The sequence below is a fragment of the Mercurialis annua genome, linkage group LG4 (genome assembly GCF_937616625.2).
Source record: "Mercurialis annua linkage group LG4, ddMerAnnu1.2, whole genome shotgun sequence".
Taxonomy (NCBI): Eukaryota; Viridiplantae; Streptophyta; class Magnoliopsida; order Malpighiales; family Euphorbiaceae; genus Mercurialis; species Mercurialis annua.
In genome coordinates this window covers 30452321-30470278 of record NC_065573.1, presented here as the reverse complement: position 1 = coordinate 30470278, position 17958 = coordinate 30452321, and the positions used below count along the sequence as shown (strand labels likewise).

The 17958-nt window shown below is 31.5% G+C and overlaps 2 protein-coding genes across 4 annotated transcripts; both read right to left on the bottom strand.

Moving 5' to 3' along the window:
* Positions 1–295: 295 nt before the first annotated feature.
* On the bottom strand, positions 296–6800 carry LOC126676473 (transcription initiation factor IIE subunit alpha). 3 transcript variants are annotated; one of them, XM_050370693.1, is made up of 11 exons: positions 6550–6800; positions 6293–6383; positions 6084–6203; positions 5520–5640; positions 5070–5195; positions 4819–4928; positions 4501–4684; positions 3906–4106; positions 1338–1571; positions 1021–1225; positions 296–654 (listed from the first exon to the last, which is right to left on the bottom strand). In XM_050370693.1, exons 2-11 carry the CDS (start codon positions 6313–6315, stop codon positions 563–565), a joined length of 1416 nt encoding a protein of 471 aa, XP_050226650.1. In that variant the 5' UTR covers positions 6316–6383; positions 6550–6800; the 3' UTR covers positions 296–562. The 3 variants fall into 3 exon arrangements, with proteins under 3 accessions (XP_050226650.1, XP_050226649.1, XP_050226648.1); XM_050370692.1 differs by having other exon boundaries at positions 6293–6378; XM_050370691.1 differs by having other exon boundaries at positions 6293–6346.
* A 1926-nt stretch (positions 6801–8726) lies between these two features.
* On the bottom strand, positions 8727–13486 carry LOC126676474 (protein WALLS ARE THIN 1-like). Its single transcript, XM_050370694.2, has 7 exons — positions 13150–13486; positions 13008–13070; positions 12550–12666; positions 12414–12456; positions 11816–12163; positions 11575–11726; positions 8727–8949 (listed from the first exon to the last, which is right to left on the bottom strand). The coding sequence occupies exons 1-7, from the start codon at positions 13377–13379 to the stop codon at positions 8787–8789; spliced, it is 1116 nt and encodes a 371-aa protein (XP_050226651.1). The 5' UTR covers positions 13380–13486; the 3' UTR covers positions 8727–8786.
* Between the last annotated feature and the right edge of the window lie 4472 nt (positions 13487–17958).

Below are 17958 nucleotides of genomic sequence, written 5' to 3'. Positions count from 1 at the left end.
TGTGATGGAAGGACCTAATATTAATAAAATTTAAAGTATAAAAACTCAATATATACGAATAATAGTGGAGGAACTGAATTTAAAAAAGTAATACTGCAAAATTCCAAACACATATTTTACCAAAATTCTTCCAACAATATATACTCCTTCCCAATAGAACTGTCCCTTTATTATTATCACATAATTTAAGAAAACACAATTAAACTCAAATAGAATAAGAAACAAATTTCATCCAAACAGGAAAAATCCAATAAACGACGAATAGTAATAGTAATAACAAAAATAATGTAATATCTTAAGAAAAATAAATCCTCTGGTACAGCTACTTACATTTATCATGACCGGGTGATGTGCCAAATAGTATACAACCAAAAACATACATAATCTACAATGCACAAGAAAGTGCCTATGCTAGTCCTCAATAAACATCATCTTAAACTCAGCGAAGAGAAAATAAAATGTTTACGAAAAGCAAAAAAATTACATGAAACATTAGTAATCTATCAGATTCAATTTGTAAAATTATTCTCAACCATTTTATATAAGTCAACTAGTTTAACATTCAACCTTCTTCCCAATCTATATCATCCTCGTCATCTCCTGAAGGTTCAGCTTCAACATTCAAGTCAACCTTGTAGCTTTCGGTTGCATCGCCTGCAAGATCATAACCGACACATAATGAGTGTGACCAACAAAATATCCAAAGAAAAATACGGAGTTCTACTTTCAATTAAATCGTTAGCATTTTTATAGGTGCAACCACAATTTCTAAAATATTTGCCTAGTTCTTGTAACTACCGTTTGCCATTTGCTTCGAACCTAACAGAACTGAAAATTTGATTTTTTTTTTTTCAAAATCAAACCAAATTCATAATGATTTAAATATTTTAAACTGAAACGAACCAATTGGCTCGATTGATTTTTATATTGGGTTTGATCTATACTAAAACTGAACTAGAATATTTAAACCGAACGCGTCGGCTCCAGATCTCATTCGATGATGTTATTATTGAGGCTTACCTCCTGCCGGGCCCACTTCCCATTCAACATCATCTTCCCCTTCATCTTCCTCATGTTTGGACTTCATGCCCACTTGACGATTAGAGGGCATTTCAGAAACACCGTTAGAAAGGGGCGTCTGTGATGACTCTTGCTGCTTACTAGCTTCTTCTAGTTCTTGTTGTTGCTTAAGCAATGCAGCATAATAAGCTTTAACATACTCATCCTGTGAGCAGTTATGGAGCAGGAGCCCAACAGAGAAACACAAATTGGTGAGAAATAACTAATCATATGTCCAGGGAGATTGGAAAAGAAAATTGATAATATCATTCCAATACCTGATACTGAGTAGTGCTATCACCATTGTTAGTGCCCTTTTTGTCATCTGGCATATCTGGCGCTGCTGAACTGCCATCCATCTTTGACTCCTGCTTGACGCTCAGTCCACGTTGTTCTTTTGTAAGGTTCATTCCCTGCTTGATCATCCATGGTGGTAAAACTTTCAGGGAACCTTCAATCTCTGGTTTGACATCTTCTTCCTTGCCCCCAACACCAGAGAAAGCAACTTCAACCTGCCAACATAACTCATGATCATGAAACTGCAGATTTTGTCTCATGTTCGAATTAAAAACAATCTTAAATATCATAAATCACTCATGATCATGGTAACTTAAACGTTTAGCTACATTTTCATTCTTAAAGGCTCTAATTGACTGAACAGTAGGGGAAAAAACAGAATTAAACTAATAAACTACCATAGAACAAACAATGTACAATGAGGAAACTATAATCCATCATCAGAACTTAAATGTTACTGCTTATCTCAACTATATTTTCAACAACTTATACCAATAAAATTGTCCACATAATGTCTTAACATTCTATCAATAAAAAGATTTAAGAAACACTTATAATGACTGAGTGAGCCAGAGGTGGCATTGGCGACTAAAAAGAGACCCTGCTTTTGGCAATCAGGTCAAAGATCCAAATCTCGAGAAAGCCAACAAGAATATTTCATCCCAAATTCCAAACACTGAGACAAATATCAAAAAGAAAATAATATGCATAACCAGTAAAAATGTCTTCTCCCCATATAAGTGAAAATAGCAACTAATAAGAATTAGAATGACTGGCAGCAAATCTCTTCAAACACAATTACAGACGAGAAAAAGGTTGACGAGAAAAAGGAATTTAAGTTACTGGCATTTGGTTAAAAAAAAATCCAAAACTTATAACAGCTACCACGCAGAAAAGCTGGGACAAAAAAAGTTTTGAAATCAATCATCCAGCCAAGGGCGTGATGCAATAAAATGCAGATTAAATACTAGCTGCAAAAGTATTTCAACCGAGTTGTGGATTCTTACAATCACAGCATAAATCCAATGCATATGAACAATAAGCACATACTTAGATATCCATCACTTCCATTCATTGTCTTTGTATCCTAAAGTTAATAGGGTAGAATACACCATATTCTCAACGAAAGGAAAGCAAAGCATCTTGAAAAACATACTGCTAAGAGCCAAAAAAAAAAAAACAGAAAAGAATTTCAACCTATTACAAACTACAGTGACCGTATGAGAAAATAAACTTGTAGAAAGTTTCGAAAATAATAGAATGAAACATTAAGTCGTTATCTGTTTTTAACATGATTTTCAAACCCGCCTCAGCCGCAAAACCAGTTAAGATAGAGGGTTAAGGGTTAAAGAAAAAAATATCTTTAATATTATTTTTAGATATAAAAAATAAACTATTGAGTATGAATAGTACATATTAATCGGTCTACAAATTCAAAACTAAAAAAATAATATTAATTTTTTTGTAAAAGAATTTCTTAGAAAAGTTCACCATTAAAAAACTTCACAAAATTTAACTTTTAAAAATAAATTATTAATGAACTAATAACTTTAACAGGCTGAATTTCCATGGTTGATTCTTATCATTATCATCTTTATATTTCAAATTTAAGGGAGAATTATATTTAACTGCTGTTTGCAAAACCATCTACACTACATTTCCAAAAGACATTCTAGCACTAACATCATTTTCTATGACAGAATAGTTGCTTTCGCCCATTAAACTTTTAATTATACATTATTTATGGTGTTAAGGTCATATATATCACATTATCTCTATTTCTATAGTAGCATAAAAATTATACGACATAGGAAAATATAAATTTATAAAGGCACAGCGTATTTTGGTCCATTATTTTTTCGAGTGTTGCCAAATATATACATAGTTTGTAGCTGGCGTGGCAGGATGTTGTATATGTCCAGTAGGATAACTTTTGTACACGTGGAAGCATAATATTGTGCCATGTTAGCTCCAAATGAGTAGTGGGTATATCTAAAAAAGGTCAAAAATTGGACCAAATTGATTATTTTTTAAGATTATGGTATATTTGGCAAATGAGCTATAGTTTGAAAACTCTTTAAAACCATTTGAACAATTTACAGTCATTTGGGTCAGAAGATATTCGTCCAGTTCAACAAATTTGAAAAGGATTTCTATCCAAAAGAGTTTTTTAGTTGTCACACCCGACTCAATGGCCGATCCCGGAGTTTCTGGTTGAACTGGCCTGGTTGGGCCAGGTTTCACAGCCATGGTTTTCAAGCCAAAACACATCAAGCTTCTAAATTTAACTAAGCCTATTAGGCTGGAAGATCTCAGAGCCAGACAATGAGAATTGTAAGTACAGATATCAATATGTTCTGGACTCCAGTACTTGTATCCAACTGATTGGCTGGGATAATAACTAACTTCTAGCTTGAATGGAAATATGGCAATAGGTGATACTGAATATTTAAGCAACTACAATTAATATTCAATAATGCAATGCAGGCTATGCCTTAAAATTCTCAAATATGAGATAGAAAGGGAGAAAATAACAAAAAGATTACTACCTTAGTCTCCCCAAGAAATGGCATTGGTGTTCCACTATAACCTCCCTGTGAAGACTTGGAGGGATCATTGGAACCAGCATCACCATTCGCTGCACGTGCAGCAGCACTTGCTCGTGCTTCCCATGCTTGAAGGCTTCCAAATTCAGGAACAGCCAGATCTTTCACTCTGTTAAGTTGATCCATCAATGGCTTAAGTTGATCCTGCAGCCATTTGATTTTTCCCCTCAGAAAGGAAGGATATAAAAAATGTTTACTTATTGCTGAAAAGGAATTAGTTATCAGCAAGATTTTCATGTAATCTGAAGAGAAAAGCATGTAATTAGGGATAAGGTAAAGGTGCAACTATATAATCCTAAATTTATGAAATTTTAAAGTGTATTGTGTGCATATAACATTTATCTTTCTACTGAAGTTTTGACATTGTATGAACACGATTTTCATTTCTTGTGGTGCTTAATGTTATTTGAATGACACATCTATAAATATGAAAGCCGTTCGAGAGAATAGAGATATTGCATATTTTTACCATTTAATATAAAAAAAAAATCACAAGCATCCAGAAATCTATGTGAAAAAGGCCAAGCAAATGACAAACCTCCATTCTTTGAAGGACGTCTTTTAATTGTTCACGCCGTCGCCTCTTTGCACCATCATCGCCATCTCCTCCTTCTTGAGAGGCCAACTTGTCACTCTCTGCCACAAGTTCTCCATTGCAATTCTCGCAGTGAAAGTATTCATCATCAAGAGAAATCAATTGAAGTGCATCCAAAGCGTTGTACCTAATTGTATCAAAATGGAATTGCTAGAGAATTTAAGAATATTAACTTTATCAGATAAAACAGCCATCCTCCCCCTCTAAAAATGTTTAACACATAACAAACTAAAAGGTAAAAATAAGAAGAATTCATGATACCTTCTAGCACAGTTAGGGCATATATACTCTTGCATGGTATTCTTATTATCCAATTCATCCTTTAGCTGTTTCTTCAACCGATGCAGTCTGTACCTAACAACATCATATATCTGAAATCCAAATTTGACTTAGAAATCTTTTTTTAAAAAAAAGAAATGCAAAATTCCAGCAGAATATTTAGCATTACTTTTAATACAATTATAAAAAAAGAAGATCAAAAGTGGAAGTTTCTACATAATGAGGAAGAGAACCTGTGCATAATCCAGACAGCAGTAAGAGTGAGTGTGTAACTTTATCTTGTCATCTCCCTTTCCAGTGTGTTGACTATCAGCTGTCGCAGCTACGGCAGCACTATAAATCTTAGCTCCTTTAGCTGTCTGAAAAAATCAAAAGCGATTATATCTTATGAGGAAAATATGTAATAAAGAACAGTGGCTGGTAAAAGACATCACATTACATGATTGAGGTAACTCATAGAATACCTAAAACTAAAGCCTCATTAACAGTACATACACCAAAATAACAAGACACATATAGGAGCTGTAACGATTCAGCTAAAGGCTTCCTTGTATTAGAATTTACAATGAAAATAAACTTAACGTCTTCTGGCAAACAATGCAAAATATCACAAGTACATTGTGCCAAAGGAGTAATAACAACAACAAACAAAAAACAGCAAGATCGTTCAAACAAGGTGTTACCTCTTTCCTATGATCTCGTGTAACCAATTTTTCTTCCTCGAAAAACCGCAGGATCCTACGAAGCTGCTTTAAGTGCAATTTTAAATCTTTTGCTAAATCTTCTTCCCGGACCCATTGTCGTCTGTGAGATAATATGATCAATAAAATTGACCTATTACAAATCTAAGTGGAAGCAATAAAATGACCCATACATATAATGATGTAAAAAACACCTTAAAAAAATAGCATGCATTACCAGTACATTCTATAATAGTTTGTGTAATCTGTCATAAATATTCTACATAACCACAACCTTAAAAGTGTCCACAAAGACGAGAAGCAATAATATATAACTATTCAAACTCACAAAACAATGAATAAAATTGCATACAAGCTAAATTTGTTATCCACCGTAGTTATTAAAGGTGAAAGGCGCTCCGAGGCGCCAATGGGAACGACTCATGGAAGTCGCTGGCCTCTTGGCGGTTGAGACCCCATGGCACCTCTCACAACTATGTAATCCACTCTCTAACCCCTACAAGACTTCAATACAGAATGACAACTAAAATTTGAATCAAAACTAACCTGGTTAAAGCATCAAGCACCACCACAGCAATCCCTCTGTTATCACTGCGTCCCGTCTTGGGCTGATTTTCGCCTTTAGTTATATCATCGTAAAAAGCTCGAGCAGCAAGCTTCACTAGTCTGCTTAAAACATGTCTCCCAAATGATTATACAAAACACAAAATGGGAAATGAAAAAAAAAGCAGGTTCAGAATTGAAGTGAGTATTACCGCTTGAATGGTTCAATACTCATCTTGATGTAGTGTTGGCCTAGTCAACAAACTCTAAAAACAACAAAATTCAATTCTTCAACAAGCTTATCTCAAAAAAAAAAAAACATAGACAAAATTTATCAAATGAGAATAGGCTTTTATCGATAGCAATAGAGTAATAGTAATAATGAAGCTCAATTGAATTCAATTAATAGCAAAAAATGAAACAAACATCAATTTTATTTAAAAAATAAGTAGACGGGAAGCTCAATTACCTTCGGGTAAGGAAGCAACTATGAACAGCGGTCTTGACTGCCGTCGCCGGCGATAAAAGCAGAGTGGAGCATGTAGGAGATTAGAGATTAGATTAAATTAAATTAAATTACCACTATATTTTTGGTTCAATTTATTTTCTAGAGTTATTTGTATCAAAGAGAAATTTGCATCTGAATTAGGTTAGACGATGGTAACGAAAAATAGAGCTAATGATTTTAAATTTTAATAACCTACGAGCCCCAACTCGACTGAACCGATATGAAAATCCTCAAACTCTTGACGTCGCTTACTTTCTTTTAGGGTTAATTGCAAATACATACACGAATTTTATCTTAATTTGTAATATAATGTAAACTTTGAAACTTGGTAATATCAATAACCAACTTTTATTTTTTGGCAAATTATCACATCGACCAATCACGCAACGACACATAGCGGTATATTACAATGTTCACGTTAGTGTTTTTCGTGTTTGGTGTATCGATTTGCTAAAAGTGTAAAGTTGGTTACTAACATTGTCAAGTTTTAAAATTTATGTTGTAATTGCAAATTGAACAAAGGATCAACGCGCCCCCTAAACTTGTGTCATGGGATCATCTAACCCAATTTATACTTTTTTGAGCAAATAACCCTAAACTCTTCATTTTCGGGTCAAGTAACCCCATAATTATATTTTTAAACGCATAAAATACAAATCGGAGGTGAGGGATTCAAAAAAATAATTAGATACTTCCCTAATTGTTGCAATATAATTATCCTAAATCTGTTTTTTAAAATAAAAATATAAATTATGGGGTTATTTGACCCAAAAATAAAAAGTTTTGGGGTTAGTTGCTCAAAAAAGTATAAATTGGGCTAGATGACCCCGTGTCACAAGTTCAGGGGGCGCGTTAACCCTTTGTTCATTGCAAATTAGGGTAAAATTTGTGTATTAATTTGCAATTAACTCTTCTTTTAATAACTAATTGCCTCTAACTCTTTCAAATATGTCAATTTAGTGTGTTAACTATTTTTTATTTTTGACTAAATCAATCCAAACTTTACAAATTAGTATATTATTAGGACGCTTCAAGTTGTTTATTTTTAGAGGAACTAAGGATCAATTCACTCCCTCAACATGGCGCAAAATATAAAAAAATCAATTTTTTAAATTTTCGGAACAAATCCACCCGTAACTTAGCACTTTAGCATTAAAGTCACCCTCTAACACAAAACACACAAAAAGAAGAATGAGGATGTTTAATTATAAATTTTAATCCTAATTGATTCTAATTTAAAACTAATTAAACATAATCAAAGTTAATTAAAATGGGCTGCCTTGTGAAATAGCAATATAGCTTTTTTAAATATTTATAATTTGTTGTCTATTTAAATCACATTTTGCTTCAAACATATGATATGTTAAGAGTAAAATTCGAAAAAGATAGTCAATTGTATGAGAAATACTTCATAAGTTATGCAGTAACATCCAATATTATTGCACAGAGCGCATGTTTTTCATCTATAAAGTATGTATGCATTCTAAAACATTTTAGTGGAAGGTTGTGCTATTTCTTTACATTTGTCAATTTGTAAGGATTAAAATTTTGATGGAGATCATATATCTGTTCATGTACCTTTATCGTTGGATGTTCAAGCGGAGGCTCCTTTACTTAATGTTTTTTCATATGGATATCTTAAATCCGGCTATTATAAATTATATTTATGTAACAACTCAATTTATGCTTATTGGTCTCTGTGTATTATAAACAAAAATAGTCTAGGTATTTGTATAAATAGATATAATCCATGTAGTCTCATAAATTATCAAAATGAAAGAATTAACGACTATAACAATCAACATATAAAAGAATCGCTTTTTGCTAATCCCAATGATGTGCAAGAGCATTCATTTAAATAGTCATTTGTAGCAATTAGACCAACGCATTACTGCTTCAAGAAATCTCATACCGAAGTTCACTATGAATCTTTAGGCACCTATGATGAGATTTATGAGCATTGTTTTATGGTAAGAACAGTATGTATATATTTGGGTCCAATTTAGTGAATTTCATTACAATCTCAATAAGAAACTAATAATTAGATATAATTTTTTTTCTTTGCTTGAAGAGGATTAATGCAAATTTTTGTAAGATTATTATGAAATCAAAATAAAAAGATAACAGAAAAACACATATAAATGAAATTATTACTTTTGTATTAATTAAAATTAAAAAGTGAAAAAGACTTCAAAATACTATGAAAGTAATGGCTGTAGAACAGAGACTGTGGCTGTATTATTTCCACGGTTGTGCACACTCTCAGTCGCAACTTTTGTGGTGCCGGCGAAATTGCCTTCTACACTTTTGCCCCAAACCACCAGATAAAGGCCGCCTATGATTAGCGCACCTCCAATGATACTGCACATCCATTTAACATTATCATTTACCAATCACTCATACAATTCTGGGGATGACATTGAAATTTTAGAAAATGTAATTTGTTTGTATTGGGAACGGATGTACATGGATCAATTCAGTTTGAATTAATAAGATTTAGAATCATTGTTATGTAAGATATAATATGAAAATCAAACTACCTTAACAAGAAAAACATGAAAATCAACCATATTAAATATTTATATAAAATTATCGGGTTGGTTAATTATTTACAATTTTTTGAGTGTGCTTCATTTGATATAGATTTAAGACAAAATTATATGTAATAACTGAATCAATACATATATAATTAAGGTTTAAATGTATAAAAAACACCAACTTTCGCATGTTTTTATAGGCATAAGGTACAATAAAGCCCTCGAGTTTTTCTCAAAAGTACATATCAGCCATTTTACTTTATCTGGGCACAATTAAGCCCCCGTGTTTTTAAAATTGAACAATTAAACCTTTATTATTTTAAAATCGAACAAATAAACCCTTTTAGTTTACTTTTGGGACATTTACCCCCTCAAATTTTTGGTAAATATTTTAAATATTAAAATTATTTTTGAACTTTTTTTCTATATGATTATGAGAGACATGTCAGTCAATAACGAGTATTTCTAATGATGTTAGATGAAAGAGGTTATTTGTTCTATTTGAAAATAAAGAGGGCTTAATTAACCCAAAAAAAATAAAAGGACTGATTTGTACTTTTGTAAAAACAATGAGGTTTTTTTGTACCTTTTGCCTTTTTTTTATATCTAACATGAACTTTTAATCTTGGTAATATTTAACGTGAACTTTCTAATTTTGCAATTATCTATCACGTTTTCGTTTTTTATTCAAAACGGCGCCATTTTACATCCAAAACGGTGTCGGTGTCACTATTATAAACTTTTAAAAGTTCATGTATTTATATGCCTAAATGAAAAGTTCATATTAAATACAAAAAATACACAAAAGTTAGTGATTTTTTTAATGCATTTAAGCCTATAATTAACACGATGTTGTTTTGAAGTTCGATGCCTTGTAAACTTTGCAAATTATGAGAATTTATGAATTTTTAAAAGGGTGAATTACTTAAACCCCCCTATGATTTAATGAAATACACTAACTCACCCCTTGGTTTTTGTAATTCCACTATGACACCCCTCATATTTAGATATATTATATGATTACACCCATTTGTTAATTTTTTCATTAGTCAACTTGGTCAAAGGATTATATTTGACACTTGAACTTATTTTTTGTCCACTTTCATCCAAAATTGTCAATTTGTTTTTTAAAATATGAAATTAATTGTTTATTTTTCTAAAACAATAATAAATTTAATAAAAAATAATAAAGATATCATGTAAAATTTCAATAAAAATATATTTATATGTTTTATAAAAATATTCTAAAATATTTGTAAGATTTTAACAAATAAATTATTAGCTAATCACTTTGATGTTGAATATATTAATTTTTTTTGTGAGAATCATTTTACTAATCATATTTATATATAAAAATTACTAAAATTTGAGAATTATGAATATAAAATTTATCTAATATATCCACGGTTAATGGAATTTATTGACAAACACATTTTAATAATTTTGTCTTTAAAACAATCTCTAATTTTTTTTAAAAATTTATATATATTATAAATATATATTTTATTAAAATGTTACATAATATTTTAATTAAATTTATTGTTATTTTATAAAAATAAGTAATCAATTTATTTTGATAATTTACGGATGAAACTGGATAAAAAATAAGTTTAAGAGTCAAATCTAATCTTTTGACCAAGTTGACTAATGATTTTTTTTACAAATGGGTGTAATCATATAATATATCTAAACATGAGGGGTGTTATAGTGGATTTACAAAAACCAAGGGGTGAGTTAGTGTATTTCATTAAAACATAGGGGGGTTTAAGTAATTTACCCTTTTTAAAATCCAACATCTTCCAACATTCTATCTTTAAAATTCTCCTCTTGGATGAAAAATTTAAAGTCATCATTTTGTATGAGAGTGGTTGTTTAAATATTTTATTATTCTAAAATTGTCTTTATAAATATAAACCATGTATATTTAAATTCCTAGATATTTGATATATTCTAAACCGATTTTTCTGTTGGTTTGATTAACCATTAGTGAAATCACAACAAAAATAAATTTTAGTATGGTCCAATTTTGAAAAATGTCTATTTTGATTTTGGCTGAGACGAGTCGAAACATAGTCAAATTCGAGCTCAACTCGACTCTAAAATTCAAAACTCAAAACTTGATTCGAGCTTGATCGAGTTTCATTTTAGGAGCTCGAGTTTAAACTGGTTAAAAATTTGAGCTCAACTCGACCCAATTATCTATATAAATATTTTAAAATTAAATTTTAATATAAAAATGAAACTATTATTGTAAATATATATAATTATAGAGGGTAAGAAAAATTTTCAACCAGGCTCGCAAGCTTTTATCTTGCCTAAGTATTTTAAAGTTCGAACTCGACTCGATGATTAACTGGAATTCAACTTAATATTAATCGAGTCGATCTCGATTAGCTCGCGAGTTGGCTTAACTTAGATACACCCTAGTTCAAGGTGTGATGATACTCACCCGCCCAAGTAGAACTCTTCGCCTAAAGCAACCGATGCCATGATAGCTACAAGCATAGTCTGCAGAGGGAGATACCCTGAAACAAAAACTGGACCGCCTCTTTGAAGGACCCATATCTGTATCCCAAATCCAATTCCTGAAACTACCAGGCCCTGCATCCACCACCATTACTTATCAATCTTCAAAATAATTAACTAGTTACGTAATTTGAGTCGATTAATTAATTTAATGAATGACTAACCGCGTAAAGAAGGCTAAGGAGTTCGACAGTAGAGTGAAGCTGCCAACTTAGTGAATCTGTCTCAAAATAAGCAGCAACAGGTAAAAGTTGGAAAATGCTAAAGAAGCAAGTAAATGAATAAACAGTTAATGGAGCTGGGTATTTCTTCAGCACCATTGTTTGAAGTACTATCCAACTCGACCAGCAAATGCAATGTCCGAATGCTGATATGCATCCAAATGTCCAATTCTTTGCGTTGCCATCTCCGAATGTCAATAGGTTTGGAGATGAATCTGGCCTGTAAATTGACGGTCCTTTGTATAGAGTTATCACTGAAGCCCCGATGAATGAAGTTAGAATTCCGAGTACCTATATGTTGCACGAAAACAGTTCATTTTGAAAATGCTGAAACGGGAAATAACGAAATTATCTTTCTTAAATGGAAACAAAATGCCTAGTTGAAAATGAAATACGCTGCAACACGAAAATATGAAAGGATATCTTTTATGAAACTAAATTGTAAATGTAAAATATCAAAGTTTCAGAATCGTTTTTTGAAATAAAAATGAAATGCCGAAATGTAAGACTAATAAGATTTCTGTGGAAAATCGCGGAGTACCTTAGCTACTCCATCTTTCCTATTAAAGTGGACTTGCTCTAATCTGCCAGATGAAATATAAAACTTTACTTTTGTCAAAAAAACTATAAAGGAGTTAATAAAATTTTGAACATAGATCAAGCAGTTTGAGTGATACCTGAATAAGGCAGCTAAGATAAAAGTGAGTGCAGGCACAGCGTTCTCTGTAGCTGAGGCAAAAGTGGGCGATGTGTTGTCCAATCCTAATAAGTAAAATATTTGATTTGTTGCTATTCTGCATGTCACAATCCTAATAAGTAAATTTCCTCATCTAATAAAGAGTATATGCTAAATGAAATGGAAATGAATTTCTAAACAAGAATTAAACATATTAAAAAATTAATAAAAACTGCAATTTTGATCGTTGGTTACGCGGAATTCGCATACTATAAAAATACCAGGAATTTCGATTCCATTTTCTATAAACAAGCCAGCATTCAAATCTGCATCAAGGTGTGCTAAAAATAATAAAACTATAGTTGACTCAAACTTTCACACTAGAACATTATATCTAACAGTATGAGATTCAAATCTCACTCAATTCCAACAGAAAAAATAAGAAAAAGTTGATCATACCCAACAAAACCAAGAACAAAGAACTGCATAAGAAACGAACCGGTCAATTTCGGCCGGTCTTTCCTGCACAAAATCAAATTAAACAAACATGAAAAAATATAGAAAAAACAAGAACAAATTAATAAAAGAATGAGCAACATACTTCTCTAAGAAAAAAGCAAAAGGAGCGAGTAGAAACAGAGCAACGATATTCCTATAAATAGGAAAAACAAGCTTGCTTATACCCATGTTCAATGCAACTCTCAGTATCACATGATTGCCTGCATATCCCAATTGAAAGATCGTCATCGCTACGTGAAGCTTGCTTTTCTCTGGAATTAAACTCATCGTCTTTGTTTTTACTGAACTGGGTTCTCGTTTTGGTTCCGCCATTGATGAAGCTTCAGCAAACTGATAGTGAAAGAAAGAGTCAGAGGTTAATGATTGAGCTGTTTTAGTATTTTTTGGTTACTTGCCCTTTAATAGTCAGACAAAGGCACATACAAGGAGTAAGACATTCTTTTATTGCATTGAAAAATTATAAAATTAAATATAAATACCATTAATATCTTAAAATTATTTTTTTCTCTTACATTTAATTTTTCTTCTTCTTTTTCTTCTTTTATGAAAATTTCAGTTACATAACTAGGAAAAATATAAGACTCCTCCATCCCACAAAAACATCCACAATTTATTTTGTACAAAATTAAATATATGAAGTGGTTTTTTTAATATTTCTAATTATAGCATTGAATTAATCAGATAGATATTGTAACTGTCATTAATAGTACTTTTAATTTAATTTTAAAATAATTATCCCAAATTAATAATATGTATTGATACTTTATATAAACACTAATTAGAATGATAGTTATTCATAAATATTTTAGTATTCAGTACGAAAAATGTACAATTTTAAGTTTTTCTTTGTTGGTTCTTTAGTCTTTCTTCAGCTGCATTGTGGACAATTTACCCAAAAATATTGAAAAATTATTATGTGCCCATTGTCTGTATGTTGCAGAGTATTTCATGTGCAATTATTATTTAAAGAGTATATTTTTGAGTGAGGATTCAGGCATGAGTTGATTTAAATACTACTTTCTTGCGGTTTACATAGTAGTCATGCGAGTCATTGGTGACGGTCTCTTTTGAGAGAAGAGTCATTGGTGACGTTACTCACTACTATGACCTGTTTTTTTTTTTTATTATTAAAAAAATTTAAGTACTAACATATGAAAATCATATCATAGTCCACATTATGATCTTTTAAATTTGAATCATTAGAAGCTAAGTAACAATTCCATATAAACAATAAATAATTAAAAATAAAAAAAATTCATGACTATGTTCCCGCATAAATTTAACAAGGATGAAACTATATTTCTCGTAGACGGAGTATTTGGATAATTCTTCTTCCGATTTGATTTTGAATCTGTTCTATCCGGTTGAGCCTAGTAATCCAATTTTCATCTTCAATGAATTCTTAGTAAAGATAACCTAACAAAACTCTCTACTTTTAAGTCTACAATAGTTTAAATGTGTTTTCAAACTCTCCGAATATAGATTTACAAGAACTTTGATAGATCTAAAAAAGTCCCATTTTTTAAAAATTTCAAGAGCTTGTATAAATCTAAAAGACACCTTACATATATTTTAAATTTTAAAGAATCGGATCTCAAATTCGAAAACCCACCAAAAACCTTGATAGATCTAACACCTACAAACACCAAAAACCTTTAAACTTATTCAAATATGAAAAATACAAATTAAAGCCCAACAAACTTCATAACCAAAGTATTTATTCAACTAAAGAAGAACATAGTAGATCTATAGTAAATAATATTATGGGCGGAGAGAAAGTGATTTTTCGGCTAAAACCGGAGCAATCATCTTCTCTCATCCTTAGAAAGATGAACAAATGAAGAATTTTTAGAGAAAAGGGAGAGCAAATATTTTAGCGAGCGAATATTTCAGCATAATAATTAAATTACTATCATGACCTGTTCAATGCTCATAACATGTTCTTACTTTTCGTAATTAATAATTTAATATGTCTTTTTAATTTGTTTCTCAATAAATTTTTATGTTTAGAAATTAGAGATCTCTTCTACCTTAGATGGTTGAAGAATTACATTTTAAAAGAGGTGTTTTTTATGTGGAAAACAAACTTTTAATTTTAACTAGTGATTTTTTAAAAAATTTATATTCAGAGGTTTTTTTTTCTTAAATCGGTTTGAAAGATCATTAAACTCGATCAAAGAAGTTGGAGGTTCTCTTGAACAAACTACGATCCTTAACTCAAATAGTAGAAGGTTTATAAATCTTAATGGTTGAGCTATTTTTTATTGATAATGTTTTTATGTTTGTGTTGTCTTATTAGATCTAAATCATGAGATTTGAAAAGATTTAAATTTCAAGGATCAAACGGTTTTACAGTCTAATCAAACAGGTGGATTAAAACTTAAGACCCTGCATGCCCCCGGGATTATAGTCATCATGGAAAGCCGAGTTGACATTTCTTGCGGAATTTATGCTTAATTTTTCCAATTCAATTAATATTTTTTCTTGTATTTTTATACCTTTATATTTATGTTGTTTGCTTATTAGATTATAGTTTGAAAGGGCATATAATTTGTTGAGTTATAACTTTCATATTTGTACTTTAATTTTATTCCTTTTCTAACAGAACAATAAACCTATTACATTTACAACGTTTGCTATATACGGCTAATAATCACCCATGGCCCCTCAACTTTAGGGGTACGGGCGCTAAACCCCCTGAAGTTTAAAAACGGGCGCTAAACCCCCTAAACTTTGTGTCGGCGCTCACTAAACCCCTTTTGGACGAAATATGACCAAAATACCCCCGGCGCCGTTTTTTCAGTCAACTGACATTTTAAAAAAAAAATTCTGACACTGTCATATCATCTGACACGTCAGAATTATACCTTAAAAATTTCAAACACCTAAAATACCCTCAATTTAATTTAGAAAAAGACAAAATAAATAAATCAACCCAATCTAAATTAAAAGATGAACCCAACACCCGATCGGACCATTCCCACCCGACCGGACCACACCCACCCGACCACCCGACCACCCCCGGAAAATTTTCCGGTCATCTTCTCTATTGAAGATGACCGGAAAATTTTTCCGGCCATCTTCCGAATCTGTTCCTCAAGAACAGATCCGTCGCGGATCTGTTCTTGAGGAACAGATCGCCGGATCTGTTCTTGAGGAACAGATCGGCGGATCTGTTCTTGAGGAACAGATCGCCGGATCTGTTCTTGAGGAACAGACCCGCCGATCTGTTCCTCAAGAACAGACCCGCGTCGGGTCTGTTCTTGAGGAACAGACCCGCGTCGGGTCTGTTCTTGAGGAACAGATCCGCCGATCTGTTCCTCAAGAACAGATCCGGCGCCGGATCTGTTCTTGAGGAACAGATCCGCCGATCTGTTCCTCTTGAGGAACAGATCTGCAGATCCGTTTATTTTGGTGACCGGAAAATTTTCCGGTCATCATTCACTCGGAGAAGATGACCGAAAAATTTTCCGGTGGTGGTCGGGCGGCGGCGATGGTTAAATCAGTGATGGGTTGGTTTTGAATGGGTGGTTGGGTTTTGAATGAGTGGTTGGTTTTTTTTTATTTTATCAGATATTATATTTAGGGGTGTTTTGGGCATTTTTATTTTTTTTTGTCTTTTGATGACGTGTCAACTGACACTTGGTGCTGTCAATTTTTTTTTTTCTGTTTTAAAAGACAGCCGCCAAACAAAAGACGGCGCCGGGGGTATTTTCGTCCAAAAGGGGTTTAGTGAGCGCCGACACAAAGTTTAGGGGGTTTAGCGCCCGTTTTTAAACTTCAGGGGGTTTAGCGCCCGTACCCCTAAAGTTGAGGTGCCATGGGTGATTATTAGCCGCTATATACTAATGGTTACTAATATGTGCAAATGGCATAAAAATTTGCACATATATATCACCACTAGTATATAGCAAATGCTGTAAGTATAATAGTATTCATCCTGTATAATTCTATTTGTTAAAAAAAATCTATATCCAATCATTTTTATAGTAAATAATTTTGAAATAGTCATTACTATTATTTCATAAGTTTATATTCAAATTATTAATTTTCCTTCTCAAAATTTTAAAAATTACTATTTTCTCTTTAATTTTTATGTTTTATTTGACTGAAATCCGCTTCTACGAGTTGATGTTAGCTAAAGAAAATCAAAATGTGAGAAAAATAATAATTATATCTTAAAAATAATCGAAAAAACTGAAATTTGGTAGTTTATTTATGAAATAATAGCAATTAATTATACAATTTACCCGCTTGTTTATAGGTGGCTATGGGCCGGTTGAATTATGAACTAGACCATAATTAGTTTGCCCGAATAATGAACCATGTTTAAACTGGTATAAACTAGAGTGATGTCGTATTTCGAACTGGTTTAACATTTTTGAGAACCCGAACCGTAAATTTCGGTTTCAAACATTATATTTTCTAAAATATTTTTTTTAATTTTGTTTATTATACACGTGTAAATATGATCAATTATTAAAACACTATACAATATTTATTGTAATATATATATATATATATATATAATTACAATATTATTTATCTTTTGATATATTTTAATTTATTATATCATTTAAATACTAAAGGAACAAAAAAAGCCAAAACTTTGAATTTTTTTCCACAAAAGTCTTAATTTTTCAATTTTATATAATTTGTCCTGAAACAAATGATTTCATTTTAATAATATCTAACTACAGGATTTTACTCATGTGGCGCCTATGTGGTGCTGAAGTGGCAATGCCACCCATCAGTGCCACATAAGTAAAATTGTATAGCTGGGCATAATTGAAATGAGATTACGTGTTTCAAGACAAATTGGATAAAATTAAAAGGTTTCAACTTTTGTGAAACTTTCATAAAAAGTTTGACTTTTTTTAGTCATTTGGCA